At 37.5% G+C, this 9,989-nt stretch overlaps 1 protein-coding gene across 1 annotated transcript in view; it reads right to left on the bottom strand.

Annotated features, from left to right (window-relative positions):
* Window positions 1–7,579: 7,579 nt before the first annotated feature.
* LOC107675867 (chymotrypsin-like) overlaps window positions 7,580–9,989 on the bottom strand; it is a 2,902-nt gene continuing 492 nt past the window's right edge. Inside the window, exons 2-7 of the mRNA XM_016470367.1 lie at window positions 9,777–9,880; window positions 9,549–9,628; window positions 9,367–9,448; window positions 8,104–8,284; window positions 7,879–8,009; window positions 7,580–7,788 (exon numbers count right to left, since the gene is read on the bottom strand). Of these exons, the coding sequence (XP_016325853.1) occupies window positions 7,627–7,788; window positions 7,879–8,009; window positions 8,104–8,284; window positions 9,367–9,448; window positions 9,549–9,628; window positions 9,777–9,880 (740 nt within the window). The 3' untranslated portion in view covers window positions 7,580–7,626. The remainder of the gene's footprint in view (window positions 7,789–7,878; window positions 8,010–8,103; window positions 8,285–9,366; window positions 9,449–9,548; window positions 9,629–9,776; window positions 9,881–9,989) is intronic.

The following is a 9,989-nucleotide window of genomic DNA, read 5'->3' as shown; positions in this document are numbered from 1 at the left end:
CTTTCAAAATTTACAAAAAAAAAAAAAAAAAAAATCTAGATTATCCTTTGCTACTTAACTTTTCTTGACTTTAACATACTTTACTTAACGCTCTGTCTGCGCATGCTCTCAGGGAGATGCATGTGACTCGGGAGAAGCAGCGTGACATCGCGAGCGAGCAAACACGCGAGGACGTGTTTTCTGCAGATGAGTTTCTGTGTGTACGCTCTCTCACATTTAGAATAATCTGGATTCAGAACATCAGATTCAGAACGAGGTAAGAACAACTTTAAATGAATCCGTGTTCGTGACAACTCTTTCTGCACGAATAAATACATACAATGTATGGAATTCAATGAAGTCAATAAAGTCCACTAACAATACAGCAGACGAGTCACCACCAGAGTCTGCTGGTGATTTTTGACGTCTTTGGAGCTTAGCTCTCAAAAGTTACAATTCATTTTGTGAAATGAAAAAGTTTTGATGTTTATGGACAGGAAACATAATAAATAGAGTATTAAAAAAGAGAAAGAGAATAACAAATCTGAAATTTAAATGGAGAGAAGCCTATGACCATATACATACATATAGGCAGTGTTGGGGGTAACGCATTACAAGTAACGCGAGTTACGTAATCAGATTACTTTTTTCAAGTAACTAGTAAAGTAACGCATTACTTTTTAATTTACAAGAGAATATCTGAGTTACTTTTTCAAATAAGTAACGCAAGTTACTTTTTTTTTTCCAATTTATTGATAGACAGCTCTTCTGTCCCCATGTTGAAAGAAATCAGAAGATGTTACTGTAGTTCTAAAATAAATATGAATATGCATTAATTCATCTCACTCACAAAAAAAACACAGATTCAGTATTCCTCAAAATGAATAAAAATAATGCAACTCAGAATATGACACAAACCTGCAATAATTAAATGTTAAATAACACAAATATCCTTTATGTATTTAATCCCATTCTATTAACCAATGTCTTTGCTTCTGACCTTCGATGATCCAGTTCAACCATACTAATAAGCAAAAACTACTCTAGACAAACATTTGGATTGTAATGCATTACTTTTAAAAGTAACTTTCCCCAACACTGCATATAGGCCTATGCAAATTTCAGAATCATGAAATATTTAAATGTACAGAAGAACACAAACCAAACCAAAACTGTTAACATAAAGTATATAAATTGTGAAAAACAAGTTAAAACAATCCAGCATCATTTTCCTCGAAAGCAAACTTTACCAGCTCTTACCCAAGATTCTAAAAAGAATTCTGATTGCAGTTGCATTGCCTCAATGCTTTCTTAATCAAACCACTGTAATAGTGTTTCCTAATTAGCTCCAAGTTCACAGCACAGATCTGAACCTGAATCACTCTTCCTGAGAATGCTCATACACTGTATTGTCTGTTTTCTTATATTAAATATAATTATATTACCTTGAAGCATCCATTCCTCCACAGTTACCATTTAAGTGCCTAATTTAGTAATCTAGGGTTAATCTTTACAAGGTTACAAACGAAGAGTTTATTTGCAAAAACAGATAAAAATAATGTTTTTTATTACAGTTTTTCTCGATTGCTAACACACTAACTGATTCGTTTGGCACAATTTTCCAAACCATTCATACAGTTCTTGAAACAAAGACAAGTTTCTCAAAACTTTTAACACATTTCACCTTTTTTCACACACTCCAATTTGCTTAGTGTTTTCTGCAAAACTCTACACAAGAATGGCATCATTTTGCACAGGTTTAACCGTGTTCTCATGTAGAAAACACAAACACATAATATAACTACCTCAATAATCACAAAATGAACACACATAGCACACATTTATCCAAGTGTAAATGTTTACACTTGGCAAGTGTTGACACTTATCCATTAGATTGAGCGGCCATGTAAAGTTGCTAATACTTACATATTTCAGAAGCCATATTTGAGGTCAATGAATGATAGGCGATCGTTTGGATGTCCTGCCCGATGTATTGTATTACCATAGACTAGCCGTTAACCATCTGTTAGTCACGGACTGCGTGCCTTCGCCTGTGGATTTTTTTTTTCTGCGACTAATAAAATTATGGTCGACCAAGCTTCTTCTGGTCAACTAACGATTAGTCGACTATTAGGGGGCAGCCCTAATATATATATATATATATATATATAATGTATATAATCAACACTGCTTCAGACACACGTGATCTCTTCAAAAACATTAAATTCTCTCCTCTATCCCCCTCCACCACCTCCCACCAACCTTTTTACACCTGATGATTTTGCTACATCCTTCACAGTCAAAATTAAAACCATCAGCAGTCGGTTTTCAGCTCTGCTCACACAGGAACTCAACCTCACCCACTGCTAAAACTCTTCTCTCCTCCCTCTCTCCCCTCACTGAGGCAGAAATATCAAAACTTCTCTCCAGCCATCCTACAACCTGCCCTTTAGACCCAATCGCCTTACACCTTCTTCAAGCAATCTCTCCTACACTCTTACCTGCACTCACACACAACATAAACACATCTTTTCTTACAAGCATTTTCTCCACTCAGGTAACCCCTCTGCTCGGGTAACCCTACTGCAACCCCACAAAACCTCCATTAAACACTTCACTTGTAGACAATTACAGACCTGTCTCTCTCCTTCCATTCATAGTGAAAACTCTTGAACGAGTTGCTTTCAACCAGATATCATTATTTCTTTCATAGAATAACCAACTGGACGCTAACCAAGGTTTCAGAAGCGGCCACTCAAGTGAGACGGCATTACTGTCGGTCACAGAAGCCCTGCAGATTGTGAAAGCTGATTCCAAATCAGTTCTCATTCTGCAGGATCTATCTGCTGCCTTTGATACTGATTTGATTTCCCACCTCCATACGGAATGCTGAAAACTCATCTCTTTCGCAGATATTTGTCTGCATTCTAACTTGAAAAGAAAACAAACAAACAAATAAAAACTTCCTTACTTCCTCCGGGCTCTAGATTGTACTAATCTGAATGATGTCTGAAACTTGTATTGCAAGCACTTCCTGTGTCTATTTGCCTCCTTATGATGAGTTGCTCATTGTATTACTCATTTGTTAGTCACACTAGATAAAAGGATCTGCTAAATTAAGAAATGTAAATATAAATGTTATGTTTAATAATAATAACAAACAACCATATTAAATCATATTGGAATATTGCACAAATGAAACTCTTACCCATTTTCTGTAGCTTGGTTTGTATTGTCAGTGCTCACAAAAACTTGGTCAAATAATCAACAGCTGGAAACAGGATCTCCTCTACTTATATGAATAGCACACGGGTGGATGGAGGATGTTACATGTGCACTTCGTGGTTGATTTACTAAGAATAACTGCATGATTTGACAGGGTATTTTTCTTTGGCCTATATATATCTCACAAACAAAAGAAAAATGCCCAGTCTATATATTTATATATATATATAATCATGGGAATACATTTCCTCTAACAGTTGGGGGGGGGGACAATAAACATAAAATTTCTCAAGAGCCATTTTTGAAGGGGACACAATTAATACAGCTAAAATTGTACTTGGTGGGACAAGTATACACAGCCTTACTACTATTAGTGCAGCAGGGAGACTGTGCCAAATTAGACAACTTAAAGCTGTTGTGGTCGTGCCGAGACAGCGCTCGTGTCCGTTGTAGACATTACTATCCATCAAGCAGGTAACGTTATTATTGCTAACATAGCAGACTCATCTAAAAATACATTGGCATCATCTGTATCACAGTTTTTCTCTATTGCTAACACACAATTCATGAAACAATTCACCATTTTCTCACAACTATAAACACAATCTCAAAACTACACACAAACTTGCGCAAACTTCTAACTTCCAGGTCAAAATCAAACATTTTAGTCAAAAACATGTTCTCTTTTGTCAGACTCAAACTTTGGCCTCAGATGATACACAAACCTGTCAAATACACAGACTATTTTCCTGCCTAGAGAACACTAGTGAGATCAATTCAAAACACTGTTACAAAAAACTCCTTTTGGGAAACAGGAATCCTTTTGCTAGTCAATGTCTGTTACAGTATATGACATAAATAGAGGGGTGCAGATACAGTAAAATTCAGCAATAAGCTGTGAGAAAACTTTACTTTCATTACACTACTGTAAAGAGATCTTACAGTAGATGAAAAGCACTACAAGAGAAAAGTTCAAAGACCAAATATATACAGTAAACAAAAATATACAGTGAATACAGTAAACACACATTGGAATAAAATTAATGAATTCATTCAGCATCCTCTGCCAAATTCCATTACAGTATTGGTAGTATCCTTATTACTGTATGGGGAAGTAGTGGCCTAATGGTTAGAGAGTCGGACTTGTAACCCAAAGGTTGTGGGTTCGAGTCTTGTACTGGCAGGGATTGTAGGTGGGGGAGTGAATGTACAATATCATGACTGAGGTGCCCTTGAGCAAGGCCAACTTCCCTTATGGTCAGTCCATGCAGAAGAACATGGTCAACTAGAGTGCTTTGTATTTCATCAGGAACAAATTACCTTTGACCCCTCCTATTCCTTTTCCATCCATCCATCCATCCATCCATCCATCTCCCACTACCAGGATTCATTTTCCAAAACACATAATCAGCTGTGCTCTTGTATCATTCTGAGATTCTGACCTGTGTGTCATCAGTTTTGCTACTGAATGTGCACACATGGATAAATTTGCGCTGTTTGAGTTAATTTTTTGATGCTTGAGTTAATTATATTGTGTGTTTGTGTTTTCTGAATGAGAACATGGTTAAACCTGTGCAAAATGATGGCGTTTTTGTATAGAATTTTGCAGAAAACACTGAGCAAATTGGAATGTGTGTGCAAGCAGGTGAAATGTGTTAAAAGCTTTGAGAAACGTGTCTTTGTTTCGAGAACTGTATCAATGGTTTGGAAAATTGGGCCAGATGAATCAGTTATAGTGTGTTAGCAATCGAGAAAAACTGTAAAGAGAAAATTAATCACTTGAGCCGATGTTTAAGTGAATAAAATAGCCTTGACAGTCGAGTTCCACAACTATTGACCGTGTTCTCGCTCACCGTACTTGTGTGTGTGTGTAGGTGATGCAGGGTTGCCGGGTTTTCGCAACAAAACCCACCCAATTGATACTCAAAACTAGCCCAATCATGTTTCGAGGGGGGTTCCCTCGGGGGGTTTTTCCTCCGGTAAAATTCACACTCATATCACGTTATTGGGGTCGCTTCAACCTGCGGCAACAGTGTTAAAGTAGCCCAGTTCCGTGGGAAAACCACGGACTCGGCAACTGAGGTGATGTAAAAGAGGAAAGCAGGCATTTGGACCAAAGCACTGTGAGGCAAGGGAGGGGGAGACTCAAAATATTTCTAAACTTAAACCATTTGCGTTGTTTTTTAAGTTATTTAAAGTATAAAACACTGTTATTTACAATACACAGCGTGGTTTTTTATAATATTTTTAAGGGGGACAACCCTCAGACGGGGGGGTCCTGTCCTCCCGGACCCCCCCGGGTTTTCCGCCTATGTATATAATCACCAGCCACTTTATTGCACCTAGTATCAGGTTATACCTCTTTTTGCCTTCAGAACTTTCTGCCTTCATTTTTCATTAAACAATGCTCAGGGGGAACTAACAGGCCCAAAGTGTATCAAGAAAATTTCTCCGCACCATTACACCACCACCAACAGCCTGGACCATTGATACAACACATGATGGATCTATGCTTTCATGCTGTCTACCCCAGCAGAAATCGAGACTTATCAGACCAGGCAACCTTTTTCCAGTCTGCTATTGTCCAATTTTGGTGAGACTGTGCGAATTGTAGCCTCAGTTTCCTGTGCTTAGCTGACAGGAGTGTGGTTACCCAGTGTGGTCTTATGCTGCTGTAGCCCATTAACTTGTTTGATACGTTTATTCATACTTCGTTTGTAACAAGTAGTTAGTTGAGTTACTGTTGCCTTTCCTTTAGAAAACCAGTCTGGCCATTCTCCTCTGACCCTCTGGTGTCAACAAGGCATTTTCACACACAGAACTGCCACTCACTACATATTTTCTTTTCTTTCTTTTTTTTCTGAACCATTTTATGTAAACCCTAAAGATGGTTGTTTATGAAAATCCCTGTAGGTCAGCAGTTTCTGAAATACTCAGATCAGCCCATCCGACACCAACAACCATGCCATGTTCAGATGATTGGTATGTTCCACTTGTACTCAGAAGTTGTAAATTCCGAGTTCCTTGTAGGAACTTACAACTGGAGTTCCGACACGGAATGTAGGAGGAATTGCAAAAAACTCCAACTTCAGAATCCAATATGGCTGCTCAGTGCATCAAAAGAAGAGAAACAGTAGTAATACATTGTTTATTAGCATTTATGTTCGTCTGTGTCTCAATAAACGTAGTGGTGCACACAGTATTATCCAACCTCTATTTGTGGACATGATACTATGATGATATCTGTGCAAAATACCACTTTGTATGTGTTTTTAATTGACTGGTATTGCTAAAAATGGATGTGTCCATCTTGGTTTTCTGATTTTTCTACTGGAACATGTTCCACTTGGGTGTGACAAAATTCCCAGCTCGGACATTCGACTTAAACCCTATTCGGACAGGACTAGTTTTACAGGGGGTCATTAATCAAATATAAAACATTTTTAAATGTATCATGCCTGGCCTGACTGCAGTTGTGTCAGATATCATTGGTTCTTTCTGGTGATGTCATGGCAAACATCAAACCTGGCATGACATATATTGCTGTCTCTGAACTGAATGCAATAACTTAATCAAAAGGGAAGCTATGTAGAGAGAAAAAAAAAAAAAAATATATATATAGGCATGTTCCTCTTATCAGTGTGACATTTGTTTTCTGCACAGTCCTGTGGTCTCAGAACTTATGGTTAAAACATCACGTAACAACAGAAACACAGTTGGCCGGCAGTGACTCCTAAAATGTAAAGAAGTTTAAACACCTATTTGTGATGATCACTTTAGGACTGATACCTTAGCAGTAAATCAGACAGAACTGGAACCACAATCATTGCAAAATGATTGAAATCCATGAAAATATCAAGCAAACTGTTCAACACTGATAATGATAAGAAATGTTTCTTGAGCAGCAACTCAGCATATTAGAATGATTTATGAAGGATGACGTGACACTGAAGACAGGAGTAATGATGCTAAAAATTCAGCTGGAATAAATTATATTTTAAAATAAACTAACATAGAAAACCATTATTTTACATTACTTTCAAATTATCACAGTTTTTTATCAAATAAATGCAGCCTTGATAAGACTTCTTTCAAAAACATTAAAACCTTGCCGACCCCAAACTTTTGAAGAGCAATGTATATCGTTATCAATTGCATGCATTTTCTGTCATTTAATCAATGCCAGTTTTAGTTGTTTATTACCCTGTCTGTTAACAACACTTTTTGTTTTGGTCATGGTTCCTGGAAACGGTCTTACATCACCATAACATGTTACTATAATTTTTTTTTACATTAACGCATACATATATAACACCTTTAAACTGTTTTATTTTAGTTGCTTGAGTCATTAAACATCTTTAGAACGTGTGTGTGTTTTTTTTTTAGTATTTTTATTGGCATTATGTTCAGAGAGTCGAAACACTAGTTGTAGGCGACAGTCTGGTCAATCCATTGGCGGAGATAAGACACGCGGGCGTAGACGGCTGGGGCGCGAACATTGCAGTCGCTGGTGCCCCAGGACACGATGCCCACCTGATACCAAACACCTGTGCTCTCACACACCAGAGGACCACCAGAATCACCCTGTAGTTGACAGACGAACCCATATAGACACATCAGGACTAAAGCACTGTATATATGCATAAAAATATAAAGGTATCTGTCTTCACATACCTGGCAAGAGGAGACACCAGAGGCTCCAGCGCAGATCATAGCATCTGTGATTCTGCTCTGACCCCAGTATTGCTTGCACTGAGCAGGACTCATAAGGGGCAGCGCGGTCTGCTGCAGGATATAAGGACTTGCTGTAAAAACAAAGCAAACAGAAGAAAATCATACCACTTTGTGTCAGTTTAGAAGTCATTTGAATGTGTTGAATGATGATGATGATGAATTTACAGGTGGTTCCAGTTCTGCCCCATCCAGTGGTGACGCAAAGAGTGCCAGAGGGGATGCTGGCGGTGGAGGAAGCCAGACACACAGGAGAGATACGGGACGTCAGCTGGGCTGGAGAGGACAGTTTCAGCAGAGTGATGTCATTGTTGAAGGTATTCCCATTGTAGTAAGGGTGGGTGATAGACTATGGTGGGAGGAAAATTGACTGTATGAGTTTCTTTTAAAAGTTACTTCATAGGCTTTAGTCATAGTAGATGGTCTGTTTAATTTGATGATTAAATATTATATTTAAAGGTTTTGAGGAAAAGATAGACAAGCTGTTCAGTAGGGTTGTTTCTTAATGTTCAAAATTTCAGAGTTGGTAAGATTTTTAAATAGAAATCTCTAATGCTCACCAAGGCTGCATTTATTTGATCAGAAATACAGTAAAACAGTAATATTGTGAAATATTATTACAATGTAAAATAACTATGTTCTATTGTAATATATTTTAAAATGTAATTAATTCCTGTGATGACAAAGCTGAATTTTCAGCATCATTAATCCAGTCTTCAGTGTCACATGATCCTTCGTAAATCATTCTAATATGCTGATTTGGTTAGAGAAAAATAAAGACACATCTCTTTGGCCAAGCATTCAAATAATGCATCTCATAATCTTGTACTGCAGTTATATCTGATCGAATTGTAATTATTCTGTAGCTTGGGTTAAACAAATCAATTTTGCTTGGTTGGAACAGCAGCTACGCTAATTATGTCTCTATTTGTTTCTCTGTTTTACTGTCACTTTTAATCAACTGCTGAATAAAAATATTCATTTTACTGACCCCAAACTGTTGAATACTATAATTGTTATACAAATCTAATAAACCCAAAATATTAGTGAGCTCAAACATATAGACATAATGGCCTTTAAAGTTTTCTTATTAACTAAAACCTCACTTTTTTTTTCATGGAGACTTAAGTGATATCTGTCAGGTAGTATAGGGACAATTACTTACAATCTTAAAAGACATTTACAGAAACATTAAAAATCTAAGACATGACGCAATGGCTTAAGGAGTCTGTTTGACACAAGTATTTGTAAGATCCCGTCATGTCTGCTGGTTCTGAGAAGTAAGCAAGCAATATTTTTAACTGAGGCAGAATGACAAAACCCTGTGGCTCTTGAGGTAATGCCAAAGGTATCATAGAACCACAGCAATGTTATCAGCAGACAGTGACTCAAAGTAAAGGGATGCTGAGCTGATATCATTCAAGCTTATACCTTGGCGATGCTCATGACTTGAACGGGCTCAGCGCTAGAGCCGCGGTCATGCTCTCCAAGAATAACATAGTGATATCCAGCCCTAGGGTAGGAGGAATAAACAGGAAAAGTTGAAAATAGAAGCACGTTAAAGAATCAGGCAGAGTATGTTAATGAAGTAAAACCGTATCAAACGTTCTTACCTGACACCGCAGTGGGCAGCAGTGACCACCCAGTACTGGTTGATCAGGGATCCTCCACAGAAATGGAAGCCATTGGATTGCTGGTTCATGCATTATTAAATATAAATGATATAACTTTGGGTATGATGAACACATTGTTGGTAATATAAAATTTTCCATGCATCTCAGCTTATACATATTAAATTATAAAGAACCTTAAAAAGTATAATTAAAACTAATAACAGTTACCTGGAGAGAGACCTGCCAGGGCCAGGAACCAGACACTGCATTCTCTCCATTAACAATTTTGTTGTAGCCGCTGATTACTGGCTTAATGGCAGGCACTCCACAACCTATATAAGTACATGCAAAAAAATGCAATTATGGGTTATTAATCAGTTCTTGATCACTTTTTAGTTTGATTATAATAATATATTCTGAACCTCAGAAAGTCCTCTGATT

The sequence above is a fragment of the Sinocyclocheilus anshuiensis genome, unplaced genomic scaffold, assembly GCF_001515605.1.
Source record: "Sinocyclocheilus anshuiensis isolate Anshui unplaced genomic scaffold, SAMN03320099.WGS_v1.1 scaffold1832, whole genome shotgun sequence".
Classification (NCBI taxonomy): Eukaryota; Metazoa; Chordata; class Actinopteri; order Cypriniformes; family Cyprinidae; genus Sinocyclocheilus; species Sinocyclocheilus anshuiensis.
The sequence above is the reverse complement of the archived record's forward strand: the minus strand, read 5'-3'. Positions and strand labels throughout refer to the sequence as shown.